Genomic DNA, 25,350 nt, shown 5'->3' on the forward strand with positions numbered 1-25,350 from the left:
TAGAAAAATTAAAACTGAAATGCGATTTGGTTTTACACGTTAAAAAGAACCTATTTTTAAAATGTAATGCCAATTACAAAAAATCACTATGTCTGATTTGGATGAAATTTTGTCCCAAGGTCGGGAATTATGTTCGTACATTGTTAGATGGACTCTTTCTAGGAAAAAAAAAGTTTTCTAAAAAAAACTCAATTGAATTTTTTTTCAGTGTGAGACTTTTGATGTAATGTCATAATTATTATACCTGAAGTAAACATGTTCTGATAAAATAATGCATGTAGGAAAAAAAACTAATAATCAAGATCAGAGAAATTATCAAAGGAATACGAAGTGAATACTTAAAGTAAGAATTCTGTGCCACACAAAAGAGATTGTTTAAAATCAGAAGTTTATTCGGCTCTATCTTGATTTTTGAAGCGCAATCTCAAAAGAAAGGTTTATTCCATAAGGGTTCGAATCCAACCGTAACGATTTTCTCCTACTTCCCTGTTCATTCGGAGTACTACAGCTTCCGTGCTAAGTCGATTTTTGCCACTGTAAGATGAAATTATCTTGCCATTATTTAGATTTTGTGTTTTTACCCTAGGTTACCGTTTTGTGGTATGCTTTTTGTTGCTTTTAAATTGATTTTATTTTTGTGCTGTAGTCCAACGGAAACTAACTAATTGCCAACAGTTTTTGCCAGTGAACGGAGCAGAAATCATATTAACCTTATCTTTTTTACGTTTTTCTCTCTCTCTCTCTGTCCATCGTATCATCCACAGTATAAGCTAGACTTTAGCGGCCTGGCCGGCCGGGCAGCGAGCGGTGGAGCCCGGGACGAGGACGGCAGTTCCGGGCTGCAGGGCGATAGCAAGGGCTCCACGACCAGCACCGAGGCGAGCATGTGACAGTACGGGATGGCCCGCCGGGGCATGAAAGGTGACGCCCGGCGGACCAGAGTGTCCTTCCTCCTGTTTTAGAATAAGCATTAAACATTACATATGACCGTATTTATCGAATTTATATTCCAACTTGTGTATGTTTGATGATTCTCGTTTAGAGCAGACCCGAACCCGAAGAAATAGGGGGCGAATACATAATTGTACGTCGAATTGTTCGTCTCGTAGATTTTTCCACGTGCCAAAATTTAAAATACAAGAGCGACCATCAAACCAAAACCACATACACAACCGCATAACAACAATAAACACACACAGACACACGAAGCAGTCAGCGTCGCATAACCGAAAGAAAAAACGTGTTTGTTAAATATGTGTAATATGAAATCATAAATATTGAAATATGAATGTTTAGTGAATCGAAACAAAGCCCAAATCAAAAACAAACAAAACGAAAACGAGGAGATTTCCCGCCCGCATACAAGTTATCAAGCTTAGCCTCAACTCCTTTCGCTTCGGGCACATCCAACGTATCGGTGAATGACACTGCTATTAGATTCTGTCTGCTTGACTAGCCTTTCCCTCATTATTCAAATTGCACTCCGAATAGAGACATTACTCTGTTAGCCAAGCTCGCGCTAATGGCTCGGTCCTGCACACTCAAACACACTCACACATGCACCCACAGAAACACGTACACTCATTCAGCCGAAGCCCGGTATTCATGGACTAGGAAATTTTTCGAAATCGCTGTTAATGAAGCTCGAAAATCACTTTCCCGTATCCGAGGCAATATTTAATCCAGTACCGGATGCGGAAGTAATTGCCAGCTACGGATGGGTAACTAATTAAAATGCACACACATGCACACACATACACAACCCACGAACACAATTCGCGCCAACGCAATAGTTTAGTAATCGCTCTTTAATGAATCACAAGGCAGAAGGTACTGGGAAGTTGTAATTATTGTGCAGCGATGAGTCGAATCAAGACCACATGAGAAGATTTACAAAGCAATTTTGTTCAAACAAGACGTAGATTCGTAAAGACGTTGACATGCCACAAGGAAGTCATCAGGGGTTTTTGATTGAGGCAATTTTTGTGAACGATAGCAATGATATACAATAGGTAGTTAATTTGTAAATGAGTACGTTCAGTACGATCTGAAGGATGCAAATTTGGACAAAAAAAAACGTTCAACGAAACAAGCATATCAAATTATTTAAGTGACATTCAATATCATCCTAAGCCGCAATAGCAATCAACAGGTCCGAATAGGTTATGAGAGGCTTTGAATCGACTCCATCGCAGCACACACTACGCTTTCCTGTTCCCGACCGGCAAAGCCCCTTCAGCAAATGCACGCCACATCCGCTTCCTTCAAGGAGTCCACTACTCAAACGCCACACAACGAACTGCCGTGCGCCGATACTATTTTTCCGCCGTGGATGATCTATTAGAATAGAGTTCCTAGTTGCAGCTCGAAAACTTTCGAAATCTATCGCGTCAGGTCAAGCGAAAATTGCTAGAGAATAAGAAAAAACAAACGCACTTGCACTTTGCACTGACCCGCTTCACCGTCCCGGCTGAGTCGTTCCGCCGTCGTCTCGTCGTCTGTCTCCTCAAAAACTCTCGCGCAGCAGCAGCAGCAATAAAAGCGCGAGTCTCATCCACGGTGGACTCTTTGATGAGGAGTTTGCGGAGTTGGGTGGGTTTTTTGGCCGAGTGCCTGGAAGCTCGCATGGCTCCGCGAACGGATCAAAGTAGAACCTACTGCTCTTAATCTTAGTGGTAGAAGTTTAAAAACAAAATCACAGTGGCTCCTGTCTTTGCTTGGATGTGGCGTTTATTTCTCTAAATTTTACTAATCAAATGAAAAAAAAGTAACAAAGAAAAATTAAGAAAATTAAGTTCCGCTGAATGAAACAGTCTCCTGTTCCCCGTCAGGGAAAAGGAGAAATGGAATGAAGCTCGAGTTCTAGACAGTCTGTCAAAACGATTAAATCGTATTGATTTGTACCTGCGTAGATTTTTTCTTTCAACTTTGTGTAGTCGAACGTTAATTTTGAGTGCGTTCTGAATTAGTTAGAGATCCAATAGGTTGTACAGTACACTAAGAACAAAACTCGTAGATTCGCATTTCGTAAATTTATAAAGTAAAACTAGTGGCAAGAATTTCCATTGGCATCGTACTTTTCGATAAGGTTTACAGTTACGTGGTCAGTCATGAAGAATAGTAAAGGTGGTCATTTTCTTTAGGTTTAGTAAGAAATAGCTAGGGTAGCAGGTTTGTAGTAAGGTAAGTTAAAAATGTACTGCTCCAGAAAGCGTTCTGGCAATAAAACCATAAATTTCTGGTTTGCAGCAGTGGAACGATTGCTTTTCGCGAAATAACAAAAATTCGATTTTTTCATTCTGTACTTTAAATGTTTCCTAACGTCCTAACGGTTATGGGAAAAAGTTACGGTAGTAGAAATGTGCTGGAAGGATCGGCTTGAACGGCATCAATGAAATAAAGCTTGAGTGAATGTTACCTTATTGTTTTAAAATAGCTCCCAACTGCTGTCACGTTTTCAAAAATAGTTTAAAACAATGAACCAGAATAACATAAAAAATAAACCGTTAATAATCGGTTTATAGTTATTGAGGGGTTTGACGAAAAGGGGAGCGGGCCATTTCGCCGAAAGTCGTTTCGCCGAAAAAGCCTTCTGAGGATCATGAATAAACCTACAAAAATTATTCAAGTCTCTGGATCATATCAGAAGTACGATTGTAGGCCAACAAAACGGGAGTAAACATAATCATTTTTGATTTGTCTTCTTTTATCAATTCCAATTACGATATTAAGACTAATGACGAATTCGGCAAAATTACCCTTTCGGCGAAATGACTTTCGGCGAATTGACTTTCGGCGAATTGACTTTCGGCGAAATGACTTTCGGCGAATTGACTTTCGGCGAAATGACCCTTTCGGCGAAATGGCTTTCGGCGAAACGGCATTCGGCGAAACGGCATTCGACGAAACGGCTTTCGGTGAAATGGCTTTCGGCGAAATTACCCTGATCCAACGAAAAGTCCTCTTCTGTGCTATGGACACATAACCGTTTTCACTATTATTTACGTATCGTCTTCGACTCGTCAGAGCAGAGCAGTTCAAATTAAACTGCTTAGGCGCAATATAAGTGTTTCGCAATAGCGTTAACTTTACGTCTGCTTAGCGGTTCAAATTGAACTGTTCAAGTTTGCACTAAACAGTTCAATTTGTACTGCTCTGCTACCGACGAGTCGAAGACGAAACGTAAAGAATAGTGAATCGGTTTATGATTTGCAAAATTACGTGAAATAAAACTGTTATGAATTCAGTCTCAAATACTTCGCAAAATACTCACCATTTCTATCTGCTCTTATTACGAACGCGTCGGTCACAAAGTTGCCGGTCTGGAAATGAAAACAACTTTTTTTTCAATTTTGAATTCCAATTGATGAATAAAGCAATATTCTCCTCTTGAAGAACAAGGAGCTGGGGTTCATTTAGAGTGTACCTATTATCACTTTCCGGACAAAAACTAGCGTGGAATACGGCGGAGAAAATAGCCAAGAATAGATCCATTAGGTTCCTTGCTTGGGCGACAATTCTAGGAGCTACTTTCGAATATCAGATTTTTTCAATGTTTCAAGCAACAAACTTTATTTTAATATTTATTCTCAATTTTTCGGAAGAATCTTTTCTTATCCTAGGAAAAATTGTTTAAATTTACGTCGCCTAAGACCGACATATTACTTACTTACTAGTGCGTAGTCTACTCCGTAGTCGACGACCTCTCCCAGGTTCTGTGCTGAGCATCATGTAGGCCATCATCTCTTCCGCCATTCTTGCTACATGTCCAGCTCACTGTAGTCTGCCGTGTTTTATAAGCCTTCCCATGTCCGCATGTGTGTATACTTGGTACAGCTTGTGATTCATGCATCTGCACCATTCTCCATTCTCTTCTTCACCACCGAGAATTGAACGGAGGATTTTTTTCTCAAAGAAACCGAGTACTCGAATATCTGATTCCTTCAACGACCATGCCTCATGGCAGTATAGGGCAACAGGTAGTATAAACAACTTGTAAGGAGCAAGTTTTGTGCGTTTCAGCTGGTTACGAAGTTCGTATAAAGCTCATTAATCGCATGTTACTGGTGTTTCGTCAACAACCTCGTTTCGTACTTCATCAACCTCCATCTCGGATCCTACGTCGTTTGGACTGCCCCGGTCTCTACCATCCACCATGTACTTTGTCTTGGTAGAGTTTATCGTCAACCTTATTCTCGCAGCTTCTTCGTGAAGGACACAAAAGCCCCTTTCACAGCTCTCCAATCCACAACAATGCACCGAAACCTCCATTTAAGAACTAAATGGGGGTTCGTAAAAAGAGGTAGTTTATAAAAAAAAAGTTTACGTTATTTGGAATTTACTTCGTAAAAAAAGTTTTGTGTGATTAATGTGGAAACCGCGCATCATATGGTTATTTTCGGAACGGATGTGAAGAGTAACTGCAAGAAAATGATGTTTGGACTCGTTTCAAAATCCAAGATGGCGGCTTCCGGTTTATTGAGATTGCCTAAAACCCCTAACAATATGGGTATATTCGGAATGGAATTGATGAGTGGATGTCGGAAAACGATGTTTGAGGTAGTTTTGAAATTCAAGATGGCGACTTCCGGTTTGTTCCGGATATTACTTTAAAACCCTTACAATATGGATATTTTCGGAACGGGATTGATCAGTAAATGTCAGAAAACAATGTTTGAGGTAGTTTTGAAATTCAAGACTTCCGGTTTATTAGTATCTTTTGAAAGTTTTTGCCATTTTCTTTGAACTTGGTATTCCTTAAAAAAACACTATACCAGAAGTCACCTCATTGAATTTTGAAACAAGCTCGAACATCGTTTATTGGTATCCAATATGTTTCGGAAATTTCTTTGTTTTAAGGATTTATAAGACATATCGATAAATCGGAGGATGTTATATTGGAATTCGAGACGACACCAAACATAGTTTTCCAGCATCTGTTTATTAAATACTTTCCCAAAATACCCATATTGTTAAGGTTTTCAAGAAATATCGATAAACCGGAAGTCGACGTCTTGGATTTCAGAACCACCTCAAACATCATTTTCCGGCATCTATTCATCCATTCCGTTCCGAAAATACCCGTATTGCAAGGGTTTTCAAGGAATATAAATCAACCGTAAGTCGCCATCTTGGATCCAAGAACCACCTCAAATATCGTTTTCCGACATCTACTCATTAACCCCGTTCCGAAAATACCAATATTGCAAGGGTTTTCGAGGAATATCAATCAACCGGAAGTCGCCATCTTGGATTTCCAAAATATCTCAAACATCATTTTCCGGAATCTACTCTTTAAACCCGTTCCAAAAATACCCATATTGTAGTATTTTCCATGGAGTCGGAAATCGCTTTCGATGTATGCCAAAACCTCTTTTTACGAAGTAGGTTCGTAGAAAAAGTTTACGTTATTTGGGATTTGGTTCGTAAAAAGAGTTACGTAAAAATAAGTGTAAAAGTGTTCGTAAACGGAGGTTTGGGTGTAATATCAATGTCGCACCCAATAGCAAGAAGCATGTGAGACTTATTGATGATGATACCGTTTCTCTGCACGTCAGATCTTCGTATTGTATATTGAACCACAAATTAGAGAGCGCGTCGCCCGACTTTAATCCATCTAACGTCACGAAAGCATCGGCTGTCGTACCGGCTTTGACGCTTGCTTTCGAGCCACCAAACGTCGCACAAATTATTCTAATGCTGCCTTGAAATCTACAAACAGATGATGAGTCCGCAAGTTGTACTCCCGAAATTTATCGAGAATTCGTTGCAAGGTGAAAATCTGGTCCGTCGTTGAACGTCGCTCTCAAAAACCGCATTGGTATTCGTCGACAAAGGATTCTGCCAACGAACGCAGTCTACTGAACTGAACTCTGGAATGTACTTTGTTGGCAATATTGAGAAGTGTTATGCCTCAATAGATTTTACAATAATTACCATCCAGTCAGTCCGAAGGTATTTCCTTCCCTTCCCAGATCATTCCGATTGCTTAGAGGAGTGCGAAGTACAGCCGCTCGCTGTGCTGTGTAAGCACTCTCTCGTTGTGCTCACGTTCTTACTTCGGTGCATTTTTTTCTCAACTGCTCTCAACACTCCACATCGTTCTCTGTATTGATGGGTCGCTGCGGTAAACATTCGGCGCCGGGTCTGATTTTTATCATCACCCATTCTGTTGGTTTCCCCATGTGCAGTACCTAATACTTCTGTTTGTTGTATTGATCACGCCGTGTTCAAGCTATCGTCGTTATATCGTTGTCACACCATTATTGACAATCCAATCAGCTGTTTCAAAAATTCATCCGGTTGTATCTTCAATATTATACACAAAAGTAACAGGAGCGCAGGATTGTTTGGCTGGTCTGACGATCTCTACCAAAGCGTTGCGTCTGCTGAGCGCTCGAGCCAAACCAAATCCTGCGCTCTAGTTACTTCTATAAATCCAATTCATGCTAAATAATGTTTAATTGAGTTTAATCGAAATAGTGCACAATCAATTAAATATAAAACGAAGTCTTGTAGCCAATATTTAGCATTAAATATTTTTTCATTTAATTATCATTGCGTAGTTTTAGAGTAGTAGTAGTAGTAGTAGTAGAGTTTCAAAAATGACATCAATTTGATTACGGGTCAAACTGGTCAATTCCATACCTTTATCTAGTATTCTTTTTATTGCAAAGATACTATTTTCGCCCACTGCTAATATGGTTTCATAACAATATTGACAATACTTGTAGGGCAACGGAGCCCCCATCCATCGTAGCTTCAGTAGTAATCTCATAGAGTGCGATCTGCCGTCTCTGCTCGATAGATTGACTTCAAGAGTAAGATGAAATTAGGTACATCCGCTTCAAGTTTTCGCGTCACTCTAATAGCAATATTGCACAATTTTCGAACTTTTTTTTTCTTTTTTCTTTAACAAATCACAACCGTCACAAAACTCAACTTCGGTTGTGTTATTGCTGGTACTCAAAACGTACACGATCAGCTTAGAACAGATTCTGGATAATGCTCATCAAGCAATTTCTTTGCTTGCACAGTATTTTTTCTTCAGACCATTTTCATTTATCAACATACGAATTTTTTCTTTCTACATTGTATTTAATTTTGCAAAAATAGCATAACAGAAAGCAAAATCACTAACACACTAATGAACAGATTGTCATGAAATATTTTTGATTAGTGACGCCATCTGTCTGTCAGACCGGTGACTTATAGACCGACATTACACATAATTAAACGAAATCGGTTGTTTATTTTAGAATAATGGGCTACCAGGATGACGGAATCGAGAGAAAACTAAAAGCCGGAGATCACCAGAAAGGAGTAAATTTATTTATTTATTTATTTCGTCAAGCAAATGTAGACTACATATAAATTGTTTACAATGTTCACTTACATACTACGCATTATTTCTACGACAAAGCTGAGATTTGATTTGATTTTTTGACATAGTAAGGTCAAGATATTCGCAGTATTGATTGTAATGGCGCATTATTCGATTGACTGGACTGTATTTTGCATAATTTGTTCTAGTGTTTCTTTCTAAAAATAATTTCCTGGTTCGTAATTGACGGCTAGGTGTATAAAAATTTAGTTGCGATAATAAAGAAGGTGATTGAATGCGTTGAGAAATAATGTCGCTGATAAAATAAAGCATTGCAAGGTCGCGGCGTTCTTTAAGTGTTTGTATATTGATGAGCATGCAGCGTGCTTCATATGATGGTAGAGGAAATGCTGTCCGGTTTAATTTACGAAGTGCATATAAAAGAAATTGTTTTTGAATAGATTCGATGCGTTCTTCGTGAATAATATTATATGGATTCCATACTAGGCTGCAATATTCCAAAATAGGTCTGACATATGTAGTGTATAATAATTTTATTGTGTATGGGTCCTGAAAGTTATGACTGAAGCGTTTAATAAAGCCCACCATGCTATTTGCTTTATTGATTATGGTATTGTAGTGTTCCACAAAAGTGAGCTTGGAGTCTAAGATTACGCCTAAATCTCTTACAATTTTACATTTTTCTACAAGTTGATTTCCTAGATGTATGTTTGTGGGTATAGTTTCATTTTTCCTACTGAAAGTTATTGAGTTACATTTTTTTACATTAAGTTGGAGTAGACTTTTGCAGCACCAAATGTAGAATAGATTGATTTCGTTCTTGAATATTACAGCGTCGTTGATATTTTTTATTTCCATGAAGAGTTTCATGTCGTCTGCATATATAAGCACTTTCAAATTTTTGAGTATGAAGGAAATGTCGTTTATATGTAAAATGAAAAGGAGAGGCCCTAAGTGAGAACCCTGAGGTACGCCAGATGTTACATTAATTGGTTCAGACAGAATGTTTTGGAAGCGGACTACCTGTACACGATTCGTTAAGTATGATTTGAGCCATTCAAGAAGAGTATGTTTTATGCCATATTTTTGTAGTTTGTGTAGAAGTAAAGGTATGTCAATACGGTCGAAGGCTTTGCTAAAGTCAGTGTAAAGAGTTTCTACGTAGTTGCCGGCGTCCATTGCATTCAGTGTGAATGTCATAAATTCTAAGAGATTTGTTGTAGTTGAGCGGCCTTTAAAAAAGCCATGTTGTTTGTTTGTTATTACATTTTTAAGTTGATGAAAAAGTTTTTCGTTTACAATTTTTTCAAATAATTTTGGAATGCATGAGATAATGGCTATTCCACGGTAGTTCCGAATGTTAGATTTTGCACCAGATTTAAATATTGGTACAAGAAAGGAAGATTTCCATGCTTTGGGAAAAGTACATTTATTAAGCGATAAGTTAAAAAGTAGTTGTAGTGGTAGTGTAAGTTCTTCAGCAAGATTTTTTAAAAATATTGGTGGTATACTGTCAGGTCCAGGCCCTTTTGAGGCGTCTAAGTTTTTCAGTGCTGTCGAAATGTCATGTTCTGATAGATAGTTTACAGAGATGGAGCTAGAAAATGCAGGTATGAAAGAGAAGTATTCACGGTCACGGTCAGTTTCTGAATAAGATGTATATACTTCTTGGAAAAAATTTGCAAATTGATTGCAGATTTCTGTACTATTTTTCCCTACATGTTCGTCGAGGTGCATTTGAGATGGAAAATTGTTGCTTTTTAGTTTAGTTTTTGTGTAGTTAAAAAAGTTCTTAGGGCAAGTCTTTATTTCGTTTTCAATTTTGTGGTTGTATTCTTCGTGTGCTGTGTTAATGGCTATTTTGAGTTGATTGCATAGATTTAAGTAATTTTGAAGATGAGCGTCACTTTTTTCTTGTTTGTAAGTTTTGTGTGCTTTTTGTTTCCTATTTTTCAAATGTTTTAGTTGTGAATTGAACCATACAGGTAACTTGCTGTTATGATTTTTTCTTCTTCTTTTCATGGGCAAAGTTTCGGATAATATTTTGTTTATAATGTGATAAAATTTGTTTACTTCGACGTCGACATTTCCTTCTGTACTCAGTATGTTCCGCCAATTTATTATACTTAGTCTACACTTGACTTCTTCAAAGTCAATTTTATTGTATTCCGGCACTTCCTCATATTCCAAGTCGTAGGGAAGGGATGCATTGTGTGTAAATAATGAATATTCAATTGCGGTGTGAAATGCTTCATTTTTCCATAATGGCAGGTTTGATGCATTCACACAAAAGTCTTCTGTGCAATTTGTGAAAAGAAGGTCTAAATATGCATTTTGTTGATTTTTTACGGAGTTTACTTGATGTAGGCCAAAATTAGAAATTTTGTCGAAAAAGTAGTGCAATGTTTCGTTTTCTCCAACGACTGGGAGTAAGATTGATTCATTTTCAATGTCAGAAATGAAGTCCGCATTACGTTGATTGAAGTCGCCAAAAATATGTAGCTTTACTTCGGGTTCCATATTCGAAATAATTGTGTCTAAAGATTGAAAGAATAATTCAAAAGAGAATTTGTTCGCATTTTCGGGTGGGAAGTAGACAGAGCAGTAAATATGTTCTTCTCCCAATATTGAGACTTTGGCCCATACATGCTCAAATTCTTTATATTTAGGAGTAATAATTTCTTCAGAAGTAAAGCAAGAGTTTATGGCTATGAGGACTCCACCTCCAGATTTTTTCTGACAGAGAGATAAATTACGGTCGTGCCGGAATACGTTAAAATTATTTCCAAATACTTCTTCGCTTCTAACACTTTCATCCCAGCTGCTTTCAGTTCCAAGGATTACGTCGAAAGAGGAGGTTATTAAATTTTGATGAATTTCTTTCATTTTGGCCGGGCTTTTCATGCGGTTGATATTTTGGCAATAGACCAAAATTTCAGTCACATTTTGTCTATGAAGCGAAGAAGTTTTTGAGAATTCTGAAATACTTACATTACTAATTCCTGTTTCTATTCCTTCGTCAGAGGGCGTCGTTATTTCCGAAAATTCGGCCTTGTAAAATTGTGTTCGGCTTCCCGGATTAGTTGGAGTCGGCGGATGTGTTCACTTGTCAAAAATTTCCCATAAGAGTCCAGATCGGCCTGCGCTTCCTTAGGTTTCATTCCATATTCCTGATGCACTTCGATGAAGATTCGTAGAAGGTGGTCAGGTGTTGTTGGAAGGCCTTCTGATGCTAATAGCATTTTTATACTAGTTGGTGTCATACCCTCGATGCATACTGTAGGTTGTTGATTTTTCATGTATGACAAATACAGACGGACGACGTGCATTATTTTCGGGTCACGAAGTCTTGCTTTCAAGAAGCGTTCGTCGCCATTTGCAGATTGTGAAGTAAGACGTACAATTGGAGTACGCATTGGATCAATTTCGAATTGGCTGTCTGTACTCATGTCATGTGATACTGTAGATGTATTTACGTTCTGTGGTATTGAAGATGTGTTCACATAGTTAGTGGATGGTGCAGCTTCGATGTCATTACTTCCTAAGACCGAAGTAGTGTTGTTTTGAATACTTCTTGTTCCTTTGTAAGGGTTGATGGTTTCACCTTTTTGAAAATTTATGAATTTTGAGGCAATATCTGCACCTGGATTCCCGGAGAATTGAACCCGTGCAGCTGCTAGTAGGTCTTTGTCCAAGGGTAAGGTATATTGTAATGACATATTATTGTTATTGTTGTGGCAGGTATTGTTACTATTAGTGTTCAAGTTGCTGTTGTAGTGCACATTATTGTCGTTGTTGTTGTTGTTGCTGCTGCTGTTGTTGTTGCTGTTGTTGTTGTTGTTGTTGTTGTCGTGTTTGCTGTTGTTGGTGTAGTTGTTGTTTTTACTGCGTATACTGTAATTTGTATTATTTTGTTGTTTCCGCTTCCGATGTTTTCGTCTGAGGTTTGCTTTTTCAGCTTGTTTTTCTTGCAGCCGTCGAGTGCGCTGTTTCTTGTCATACTCACTCCAGTCTCGTTTCCAGATTTTTTTACTTCCAATTAAGCGCCAGCCACTGTCGCATGTTTGAATTTCCTTCTCTTTGAGTTCTTCAGCTAGAGACTTAGGTTTGGTATTTTGGTCTTTGGTTCCGATACTGGAGATTGAAGTCGATATTGCTTTGACTTCATCTCTCAATTCTTCCAGAATAGTGTTAGGTATTATTGCAGGGACTTCAGATTTCGTAGGTAGTAAGAATTTTTCTTCGAGGCGAAGAAGCCGTTCGCTCATTTCCTTGATGTGCTGGTCATTGACTTTACTAAAATCGCTAACGTTTTTTATGGCACTGTGTAACGAGGCCTCGAATGACTGCATGCGCTGACCTACTTTACCGCAAATGTTGTGGTCGTTTCTGCTGATACTGGACAATGACTGCTTCACGTCGATGAGCAAGCGCTCGACACTGTCGAATATTTCCAGGTAATGGGTTTTCATGTCTGCAGTGGTCCGGTGATACGTTTCCGTTTGATTTTTTGTGTGCTTTAGAAGTTGCTCCTGTAGATGAAGTAGTTTTAGAGTTTCAGCTCCTGTCCTTATTAAATGTTGACAGTCGGCACACACTGGTACCATAAATGCCAGAATAAAATTTTCTTGATGCCGCTGCACGCCGATGCAGGCTGAATGGTACGATTTTTCACAGAATTCGCATTTCCAAAGGAAGCGATCGTCAATATTAACACACGATTTTACACCGCACTTCATTATTCTAGATAAAATTTGTCCGAAAGGCTATGAAAAAAGCCCGCGCGCGACGTAGACTACGCGTCAAAGAATAAATAAATATAAATTACTTGCGGAGCGCTCGAAAAAGCGAACCGCGCCCGATGACTGTTCGAGGCGAAAAAAAAGAACTGGTCAACTGTTTTTTTTGCTAATCGTTACCGCGAGTGTATCTGAGATTACCGTGCGAAACCTAATGATACTCACCAGGGCCGGTGAAACGTGTTATGCTCTGGTGGGTAATTTTTCGTACTGGGGGGAACGATATTATTGAAATAATATTTATCCCTTAAAAGTGTAAGGTCGATTTTTAATAACGACATAACTTTACGCGTAAATCGCGTAAATTAGAAGTTTGAAGCGTTTTCCGTACTTTGTTTTGAAAAATATGGCGTTGTTCGAACTGTTGACAGCTAGTTTCAAAATCACTGCCAATATTCCGCAAAAACTTATTTGTGTCTGCGAATTTTCTAAAATTATTCTTTGAGAATTTTCTATCAAAATGTGTCTCGCGATAATCGAACAGCGCACAAAACAAATCTTCAAACAACCGCTGATATCTATAACACATTGTTCAAAACTGACTTCCGGGACTGAGCCAGAGATGACGTTTATAATGTCAAACTAACCTCATTTTTCGAAAGTACCAACCTTCAGATGACATATGTCAAATTTTCTCGTCAATCGCACCTACCGACATATGAGGGACGTTACATATTCATTTTTTTTAAATAAAATGGTAATAACGAATGCTGTGTGTTGATAAAACATTGCTTTTTAAAAGGAGAAAACCGTGCCAGCCCAGAAATGGTTTGTGAAATGTTACCCGGATCCACTGAAAATAAAGATTTGTGGTATTCTGATTTCAAACGTGGCGAAATAAATCATTCATCCGGAAAAAATAAGCAAGTTTTGAAAATCGTGATAAATGAACGCAAAATCAAAGTTTGTAAGATTAGATGTGCTGAGATCTGGGCATGACAATGGTCTTTTCCAAATTGGTGCCTCGTTCGCTCACAATCGAATAAAAGCAACAAGGCATCGAGGATCCAGAGAGCTGATCGGCACTGTTTAGTCGTGATGAAAAAGAATTTCGTGAGTTGGTATTAAACAGTGGACGAAACATAGATCCATCATTTTATGGAGTCATATCAGCATTCAGACAATCATGATGTCAGTTTTTAGATACTCGAGGTATAATTAACATCGACTATCTGGAAAAGGAAAGTACCATCAAAAAATTTTGAAACCATGGGCAAATCATTCTATAAGTATAACATCGAAAAGTACAAGAACGAAATGCATTTTGCTCAAAAAAATCATGTTTATCAGGATTTTTTGATCGATACGTTAACAACCTTCTCTACGGCAGTATCGAACCGCACAGAGTGTAAAATGTTTCGATACAGAATCTGAAAATGCAAATTGAATTGAAATTTTATTCACCAATTACCTAAAATATATAAATTTATCTACTCGAATTGACGCGTAAAAACATTTTCAAGTAAAATATATTGAAAATCAGTTAGGTAATGGTTGATATGTAGATAATAAAAAACCTGACCACTGTTTGTACGGTTTTATTTCCTGTATTTTGAATTTGCACTCCGGTATCTAAAACAAAGGCGTAGACCTACGCCAAAAGATGTTGAGTGATTTTATTTATGCGAAGATATAGAACGGAAAGGTGAGACGTTACAAGGTTCATTTCAGCAAGCAGAAATGTTTAAGTAACTTAACTTTCACATTCTACCAGAGGAGATGAACTTATAGCTATACAGAGATTGATAAAAAAAAATATCCATACAGTGAAAAACTCATTGTGTATGAGAATGCTGTCGCAAACAGAAAGTGACAACTTCCGGTAACTGCCGGTCCGGTTAGTAAATGATTAAAAAGGTACTTTCCGGCATACCAGAGACTCGAGTGATTTGCATTGATGAGATGCTAAAGCTAAAATCCTCTAGCTGAACGTTTCTATAAGATTTCCGGTTGCTCAAACGGTTCTTGTCACGTCTCACCTTTCTATTGAACATCTTTACATCCTTGCTCTACCTTGAGTACAAGCATTCGATAATTTTGATTTTATTTATTACTAGTTACAATAAAAATATGCTTGACTTTATAAACAATAATAATATTACCATTGTTTTTCGCTCGAAATTTCAGGGGGGTAATTACCCACCTTGAAAATTTTCGGGTGGGAGTACTACCCACCGTACCCACCTCTTTCACCGGCCCTGATACTCACAAGCATGGATGGCATTTATCGTATCAAAGAACGCTCACCAGCAACTCTTCACACGATGGACTCAATGCCATCAAAGAGAGACGGATATCATCACAACAACAAAAACCCGGCATGGCTCATTTTACATAGAATTGCCACCAGTGCGAGAGCGAATTTCTCTCGATGACATTTCTGAGTATCAAAGGTTAGCACGCTGCTGTGAGGATAATCTCTGAAGCAACAAACGGTCGCTTCTTATACATTTGCATTACGAACAGTTGATCCTTCTTCCTGTTAAATAATCTAACTTGTAAGCAGTGTTGGTGATAGCCGAAAATTTGACAGAAGCTGCTATATTGCTATCTATATTGTATACAACATTTTCAATCCGCTAGAAGATGCTACAAGAACTCGAGTCGCTCAATGCATGAACCGTGAGAGAATTTTGCTACATTTCTTTACTCCACTTCATCCTCTGAGTATTTCACACCCTTAAAAAAATATACAGTCTGATAATGATCATTGCTGTGTGGAATTTCCCAAGAGAGAATAGCAAGTTGCAATATTTCAAAACTCTTGTGTGGAGCATTCACAGACATTTTCATAGACACAACTTATACAAAGGTTATATGCACATAGTTAGAATAAGTGGCAATAGTAGAATGATTCTATCGCAATTATCAACTGCCTGCATAGAATCGGATCGCGAAACGAGAAAAAGCGACCGTTTGTTGTTTCAGAGAGGATCCCCACAGCAGCGTGCTAACCGTTGATTCTCAGAAATGTCATCGAGAGAAATTCGTTCTCGCACTGGTGTCTGTTCTATGTTAAATGAGCCATGCCGAGTTTTTGTTGTTGCGATGATATCCGTCTCTCTTTGATGGCACTGATACAATCGTGTGAAGAGTTGCCAGTGAGCGTTCTTTGAAACGATAAAAGCCATCCTTGACGGTAGCTATAATTTCGTTTATATTTATAGATTCGCGGGCTTCCAACTGCTCAGCTTGCATCGATTGATCGATTGACCAATCAAAGCGATGCTTTCCGATTGATATATTCGCTCACTCCTTCCAAACCGTCGTCTACGCTAAGGAAATCCGGTATGCCGGAGATTTTTAGCAGACAAAAAAGGACACTATTAGCTTTGATTCAACATTTCAATGATATATAATTGAAAATGCATGGCTACGTACATTCAAATCAATACGTAGAAATATTTCCAATCAATTGGTGAAATAATATTACTGATTGAAACTAAACTGACTAAGATGTAAGTGTTCAAAAGCTGACCACACTTCTATTTGTATTTACCCTTGAATTTCTAATTTGCACCCCTATATAGAAAACAAAGATGTGTTCCACATCAAAATTACATTTATCACTTAGTATCTTTCAGTATTCGCAGGTTCTCAAAATTGGAGTAGATTAGATTTATAGTTGACTTGGTTATAACTGAATAATATATTACCATTTCTCATGAATTTTTGTAAGAATTATAGACACTTTTGGACCACGCATGATGAGAAATTGACGTTCCAATCCTGACCAATTTTTCATTGCATCAGGTTATTTGAATATTCGAAGCCTCACAGTGGCATCCATCGCTACATTCAACTAAACCGTCACTTTTTCCATAACTTAGGATATCCTTGTGATCTTGAATAAAACCAAATCTAAATGTTATGACCTTCTTCGCAACGCAATTACTTCATTGGAATTATTTAACGAGTAATAAGTGTATGTATTATACTAATAAAAAGTCGAAAACTTCAAGTGTTGTGAACATCAAGAAAAAAATGTTACAATCTTTTGTACTAATGCGAAACGGAAATCATGGCAACAAAGCGTGAGCAACCGGCCGGCAAAAGATCGCAAAATTCCTTTAGCATGTTACTAGTACTAGAAGTGTTATTCCCCGTGATGATAAGAATATGATAGCATCAGGAACCAGAATTTCAAGTAGACGATAAATTATATTTAAACAAAAAGTTGTAACAAATTTCAAATACACGTAAACAAATTCCAATTTGAAATGTGAAAGAGTAATGTGAGATCCTAGTTCATAGAGTAAAATCGAAGAAATACCGTAGTCGTTTCGATTGTCCCCGACAACCAGTCCGAGATGGAATCGAACGATAGATGATAGATAAATTAGGAAGCTAATCGCAACGAACTGGACGTGAGCTCACAGCGGTGCTTGTATATGGTAATACTAGTCAAAAAACAAAAGAAAAAAGAAGAAAAGAAAAACCGGAACAAACTTGTATGTTCCAAAAGCCAACCTACAAATAGACAAATTGTTTAATTTACTCTGGATAGATCCGTGGAAGCTAAAACGCCGTATACCAACAAAAATAAAACAATTCGGCAATGGAAATTTAGGTTTCCTAATCACATTCCCACCCACAACACAAACAAACGAGAATCACACAAACACAACCGATGAACATCAAAGCAAATCTTGTAATGTTCAACCGTTGACGGAACAACGGTGAACAACCAAACAGACCACCATCGAATCACTTACCTATTGTAGTGTAGCAAACCGCTAGACCGCCACCCCCTAACAAGACATACGAGGATACAAAGAAGGATACAATAATTACTAAATAAATGTCATAATCAAGAGCGAAAAAATAATACAAATAGATTCATATTTCCTCGTTTACGACGATGAATAGTTTCATTGCCACCTGGCACACATACACGTGTATCAGCGCGAGACGAGTTAGGAGGAAGAAAATACTATGTGAAACATGATACCCACCAAGTAGGAAAAGCTGAGGGAAAACAAGAATAATAAAACAAGAAGAAAGCGAAACCAGTGAATGTGTTTTGACCTAGAAACACGGAAACAAGTATGTGGAAACTAGACACAAACTGTGAACGGAATGGTCTACAGGTAGAAGCAGAAATAAATTGTTGAGACTACAATACAACTTTTGTCGTGAGTTATGTAGATTGTGGATATGTTATACCGTATACAGTAGAGATGGTCAGAAGCCAATCAATCAACCAAACAATCAATCAATCAACCAACCAGCCGTTCAGTCTGTAATTATCGACTATGTTGGGCGCGATGTATATGACTTTTATAAAGTTTGATTGTACGAGGCGAAGATATATTTTTTATCAAAATCGAGTTAGAACACGGTGACAGGTATAAATAATAAGGTTGATCGTAATCAGATGTGAGCAAACACACGAAAGTACATATGTTCATTGCAGCAAATTGGCGAATGGCTTTAAACTATAGATACCTAGCGAGGTGGCAGGCGGTGATAGTTGGGATGGGGAAATTGCTTGAATATGTCGCTCTGGTCGAAGTGCCACGGGCCGTGCCGTTCTGATAAATGTAACATCAATGGTTTCCTTCAGAAATGTAGGGGTAGGTGATAGTAGAATGTTGGTCCACAAGGAAGTCATCGAAGACTTTTGACGTTGTCATTGTACATTTTTCTGGAAGTTTTTCAATTTCGTCGTGAACACAACTTACTCTACTATGGGGCGCCTTTTCAAAATGTACCCTCTGAAAGGTTTTGATCCTGAATATCTCTTGTTGTATCTAACGAATCAACATAATTTTTGTTACATGCCATCGGAATTATGATCACAATTTTATGATAAAATTTTCAGTTGTAAACTATTCTGAAATGGTTGGTACAAGCGAGTATCAAAGAGGATAATTCATAAGGCGCGTTTGCTTTCTCGTATTTTGAAAGCTCATAGCTCAGTGATCTGTGAAAGGATTTATATAATCTAACTATCAATAGAATCGAAATTTTTCAACTTAAACGTGTATAGCAACAGCATTAAAGTATTTCAATAGTACACTATTGAAAAACCTGTCTCATTAGAACCCCAGCCAATCAAAACGCGTTCTGAGGAAGAGAACAAAATATATGCTACTGTACAACAAATCGTTCGAGAAAAATGTTCCGAACAGTGCCATATGTCGTAGTGAGCTCCACAGTTTGGTCCTTCTGAAAGGCAAGAATGAATCCCGTACAGCATCCGGATAGTTTCTTTCAATGAAATGCAAATCCGAAATGAAATAATCGACATTAAAATTCTATATGCTGCTATTTTTATAGCCGTGAAACCTCTTAACAGAAATTGGATCAGTTTGGATTCTATCGCCACTGCAAGCAGATGTATTTTGTGTCGTTTGCAAAGCGAGTTTCGCTTCCGACAAGAGCGATTACGTCACAACTGCTAGTCGTTTGCATTGGTGAAAAGAAACAACGAAAAGGGGACAACGGTGGAGAGCATCACACAAAATCAGCCGTTCTGATGGCTCTAAAAGTTTTCTAAAGAACTATTAGGATTTCTCCTTCGCAAATCGATGGTAAATATCATCAGTTTAGTGCAAATCTAGAACAGTTTGGTTAGATTTGTGCACTTTTCGCTGTGTGAAATTCACAGTAGTCGAGATCAAGTGAAGCCTTCTTTGTTTTTGCAAAAAATGTAAAAATGTAAAGGGAAATTCTTGCATAATTCATACAATTGATCAACTAATTGATATTCGGAAGTGTTAAGGAACATGTCAGTTGTTTTCGTATTCACGACATCCAGTTATGTCTCTGACATTACCCACCCGCCTTTTTGACTCCACCTTGCTGTTTGAAAAATGTTTGAGGGTTAATCCGATTGATGATATTATTATTCGAAACTAAAACAAAAAAGGCGTGGTCGTGTTTAAGACATGACCGACCACAGTGACATTAAAAATGCAGTTTATTTTCAATTTATTGGACATGTATACTCATTAAGTTATGTCAATGTTTCAGATTCAAGGTTCATTCGAACAGGAACTACATTTACAATAAACTAACCATTGTTTTTAATACAGTGTGAAGCTTTATTCCCTTACTTACTATGAAGACTTTGAAATTCTATTTAACATAAGCAGATGAAACCAAATGTATAATATTTGAAATGAAACAAAATAACTCAACCCTACACAACCAGAAAATAAACCGTTTATATTTACGTCTTCTGAGACCGACATAATCGAGCATCGAAAATGTATCAATTTTACAGTTATTCGAATTTGAAGTGCTGAAACATTTAAGTTTACTCATATGTTTGGTAGATAGAGTATGTTTGACACATAATTCACGCGTTTTTTTATAATGGCCAATAAGGCACCTGTCAACTTCCACTTTCGAAAGAAATTGCAGGCGAGCTATGAAAAATACAGTATTAAATTCAACACCAGACGAAAGAAAATTTTTTTTTCTGCCGTTTACTATTGTGACTTACTCTTAGCGAGTGCCGAGTCATTCGAAATTACTCTTCAAAGTGAATGTTGATGGATAGCTTATTGGTCGTTATAAAAAAACGCGTGAATTGATCTTGTAAATGTTAGCCATTTTACAATAGACCGTTCTTATGAATTGGGTCATATAAGGATTTGCGTCACCTGTAGATTTTTTATTGTCACACGCAAAAGCCAGCGATCACAAAACAACTGAAATGCTAGTTGTTTTTCTGAATTCGATGGGTTGAAATTTGGTACAACTAATCCATTGTTGTTGTAGCTATATGTCATTTTTGATGCATCGTGCTGGCAGTATAGCAATGACACCCAGCTAAAGACACGCACCACAACCAAGTAATGAAACGTTACAGTTGAGCAATGACATACACTCTAAGCGGAAAAGGAATCGTTTCAATGAAACGTCACTGAGCAATGACACAATACCAGAAAAGTTACCTACAGGCATGGCAGTTGTTTCAACTAATTATCCAGTTATTTGAACCTAAGACGCATACTGCAATAAATATTTTTTACTGCTAGTCTCTTCAAAGGGCAGCTAATCGTTCACCGCTTGAACAACGAAATTTTGCCTAAATAGCTGCTTATAGCTTTATCACTAAACTCACAGATGATATAGAAATGCCACAAAAGATTATAATTCCCAAAAGAGAATTCATTCAAGCATTGAAAAAAATTTCCTACACTTGCAGAATGGCTCGCTGGAACAGCTTTTTTGATTCTGTTTTCAAAAATGTTACTGATGAGCCTAATGGTACAGATGCACATTCAATCAAATACGTATAGTACCACTTCATTTTAGCAGCAAATTTTTTAGCATTAAGCGTTTTTAATGACATTGGCATGAACTGTTCGAAAATACATTACTTGCAGATGAAATTAAAACATTTATACTGTAAGAGCAAATTCAGCAGCTAGAAGTTCTATATGGAAGATCTAAAATAGAACAGAAACTGGAACAAACGTATCCCCAGCAAGCCGTTCTAGTTTTATTTATTCGATCAGTTCTTCTGCCAAATTTCAAACTGGTGCAGTTTTTTACTCTTGTTTCAAATATACAAAAAATAGAACGGCCAAATTTAAAACCCAGCAGTGTTTTACTCTTGTTTCAAATATACAAAAAATAGAACGGCATCATAGACCAGTTTTAAATTTGACAGAAGAACTGGTCGAATAAATAAAACTAGAACGACTTGCTGGGTATTCGTTTGTTCCAGTTTATGTTCTATTATAGATCTTCCATTTAGAACTACTAGCTGCTGAATTTGCTCTAAGAATATCTATCCAGTACATGGAAAACTCGAAAATGAAAATTCGGGCTGACGATTTAACACAGAGGGCGCTGGCCAGTCGACGTCTGATCGAGCCTCGACCTGAATAGTGGGATCGTGGCATGCAATAGTTCTGTACGCTAAGATTAGCTGTGAAATCTGCGGAAGATCCAATTTCAGTTGAAACTTTACTGTTTTAATCCTGATAACTGCTATTGAATTATATCCTGAACCGACATCGCAGTTACAGAGCTATCAGGATAAAAATTCTATAGACAGGTTCTAAAACGTAGAGCGGCAATAACAAACCAAATCAGTTATTCAAACAATTTCCTTATTTCGAAAAATCTGCTACTGCACTTCGCAATGCGAGAAAAATTAAAATATCTCATCAACTGAGATCAATACACTGTAACAAATTACTCGTGAGTCATTAATATAGTACTAATAAGGTCTCCACCAAAAGATGAGACAATATTCACCATATTCAAGGAAACAATTATAGCAGAAGACGTGAAGAAAAGCAAATTTTTTTTTGTTCGGATCATGAACCGATAGTAAATTGTTCTCAAGCAGGGCAATCAAGTTCTCCCGTCGATCGTTTTCCTTCATACCCAATCACTACCCTTCAGGCCTACAGCTCATGCAAAACAAACAGTAGTGCAACAATTACCCACGGTAACCAGATAATATTTATGCTACCGGAATCAAGAAAAAAAACTAGAAATACAGAAAAATTGCAATCTTATACTTTTCTCTATTTAGTCGGAATAATTCGACCAAAAGTCTCAGAGTCACAGATCCAAATATTTACTCTATAGATTTTCCTAGGCGTTGCAAACTGATATAGTGTAGATAAACAACTTTCCTTGTCCGCGTGAAACACGCCACTAGAGTCCTGTCTCCGGTGGTGAATCGTGACAAAAGAAACCTACTAGAAACTTCTGTTCTTCTCCCTAAGCTACTGACCCGCTAAAGACCGGAATAAGACAGTGAACAAAATTAGAAACAAAAGAAAACAATAAATAGAGTGTAGTTTAAATTTCCTTTTCTTCGAATTCTAGAAATCAAATAGCGTAAGAAACCGAAACCCCGACTATATAGACCACCCGTAGTTTACAGATAGTAGAACAACTTGTGCAGAAAGTTAGGAAGCTAAAACTAGAACCAGTTTAAACAGTAAACTTTGATCTGCGGTTCAGAAAAAAACCTCGCTGTTTATGCGAATAAGTATTAGGCATATTTTTGTATAATCGAGTTGCCAATTTTTTATATATTCGAATGTATTTGCGAGGCAGGAAAACAGTATCAGCAATGATTCACGCAACAGTGTAATAATGGCAAAAGTTGAAAATCGTAGAAGCAAAAAAAAAAAAGAAGAAACACATATATTGTATCCGATGGACTTGAATGTTGTGGGTGTAAAATTCCAGTACTCAAAAAATGATATAAGAAGAGAAAATGAGTTGATCTTTATCCGACTTCTTGGGGGAATCCCATATTGAAATAAAATACAAACCAAAATCTTATGTAACGAGGAGAGAGAGAAAAAGAGAATTTGTCGATGTGAGTTACGTTACAAAAGCAGACTAATAATTAAATCCAGTAGTAAACTCGATTGTTACTGTACAATGTGCTAAAATGTATTGAATAATTTTTTTTTTTTCGAAAACAAGATAGGCATAGCGAACCAAATAAGAAAATAAGAATAGTGTACAGAGTGTTATGCGAACGAAGAACGTGACTGGTGTAAGGAATAATTACAGAAAAATAAGTTAAAAATAGATAGACATATCATGATAATTAAATAATTATAATTATTGTCGGCTAAAAGGCAGCAGCTCTTTCAGGGTAGTCGATGGACTGCCGCATGTTTAATGGATGATACCAAACAAACTCCAGATAACGGTTGCATACAATTTTGCAGGTAATGGAAAAGGAAACAAAAAAAATACAATACGATTCAAGAAACTATTAATCTTCATACTCTCAAATAAATTCTTAATAAATTCTACAAATCTGAATATTTGAGTTGTTATTCATTCCGATTATCCGAGTGTTACTGTTGCAAACGTCATCTGTGCTTTCGTAGCTATAAAATGGAAACAGCAATCACAAGTTTCTTCTGGGCTTCGAAACGGGGTTGTGTCTTGGCTTTGGATAACGTTCAGCTCTGCAGGAGTTTATAGCATAATAGGAAATGAAATGCTTTGTAACGCAGTAAGAGAAACACCAGCACAAGTAGAGTGTCAGTCAAGTAACGTCAACCTTGTGGCTCGAGTTGAACTGTTACGGATACGATGACGATAAATCACAATTAGTTCTATAATTGAGTTTCAATTCTTTTATTTTTTTCAACGTGAAAACGTCTTACTTTACTACGGGACGCCCTTTCGAAATTCGCCCTACGGGTGAATGGCTAGAACTTAATCGTGAATATCTCGCGTTGTACTAAACGCAACAACATAATTCTTTCTTAATGTCATCAGAAATATGATCAGATATTTAGATTTGTCGTTACAAAAGATTTAGATTTGTCGTTACAAAAGCAGACTAATAATTATTGATTCAATTTTCAACCAGATAACCATGAATAACTCGAAAATTATGTTTGCTCAATCTTTAGGAAAAATATCGCACTCGGACGACGGTTTTAGGGTAGTCTCCGTCTCTAAACTCAATTGTACGAGTATAAAAGGTCAACATGGACGAAAATCGAACATTTCTTCTTTTTGTTTTGGACGGAAATGAACGTTTTGGTAAGGACCATCCAGGAACAGCAACAAAAAACAGACCTTCTGCGTGGTAGAAAGCTTCGTTTGGATTGAATTCAGGAACTGTAATCTAAGGCTGAATTTTGGAACTGAATACAGATTCTGTATTGTGGTTTACCAGAGTTAGTTTGAGGTTTTGAATTTAGTTTTAGAATTCTATTTTAGAATTTAGTTCCATGCAGAATACAGGCTCAAAAGTTAAACCTAAGATTCTAGATAACTAACTATTCTAGGTTTTGGAACTAGATTTTGGTGATTGATTTCTTGACTAGATTTTGAAACTGAATTCAGTGTTTTGATTTAAGTTCGGAACTCGTATCCAGACATCTGATTCAGGATTCAATTTTTAAGTAATGAATTCTAGCTTTGGATACTGGAACAACATTTTAAGATTCTGAATCAGAATTTGGAGCTGAATTCTGAATAAAAAAAATATTCCCAAATTCTGTTTTAGAATCTACTTCCGGGATTCAGTTTCAAAATTTATTACTTAAACTCAGTTTTGGAATAGATTTTTAGAAATCAGCACCTGCATGCTGGAATTGAATCCGAAACTTCGGGAACTGGAACTGGATTTCGGAATTGAACTTGGTTAGGTTTGGAATCAAGTTCAGAATTCAGTTCTAGAACTGAATTCGGGTCGATTTTTAGAGATTCTGAAAATTAGTTTAGCACCAGAATGTTAGCGCTGAT

The 25,350-nt window shown here is 37.3% G+C and overlaps 1 protein-coding gene across 10 annotated transcripts in view; it reads left to right on the forward strand.

Annotated features, from left to right (window-relative positions):
- LOC131438511 (alpha-catulin) overlaps positions 1-23,907 on the forward strand; it is a 475,173-nt gene extending 451,266 nt beyond the window's left edge. For 9 of the 10 annotated variants that reach the window (XM_058608599.1, XM_058608592.1, XM_058608593.1 and 6 more), the window contains one exon: positions 765-901. Coding sequence is in view for 1 of the 10 variants with exons in the window: in XM_058608597.1 (XP_058464580.1) it covers positions 765-890 (126 nt within the window). In the remaining 9 variants the exon portion in view is untranslated. Of the gene's footprint in view, positions 1-764 lie in introns of all 10 variants that reach the window. The other variant, XM_058608597.1, reaches the window with a different exon arrangement.
- Positions 23,908-25,350: the final 1,443 nt, after the last annotated feature.

Source organism: Malaya genurostris, chromosome 3, assembly GCF_030247185.1.
Source record: "Malaya genurostris strain Urasoe2022 chromosome 3, Malgen_1.1, whole genome shotgun sequence".
NCBI lineage: Eukaryota > Metazoa > Arthropoda > Insecta > Diptera > Culicidae > Malaya > Malaya genurostris.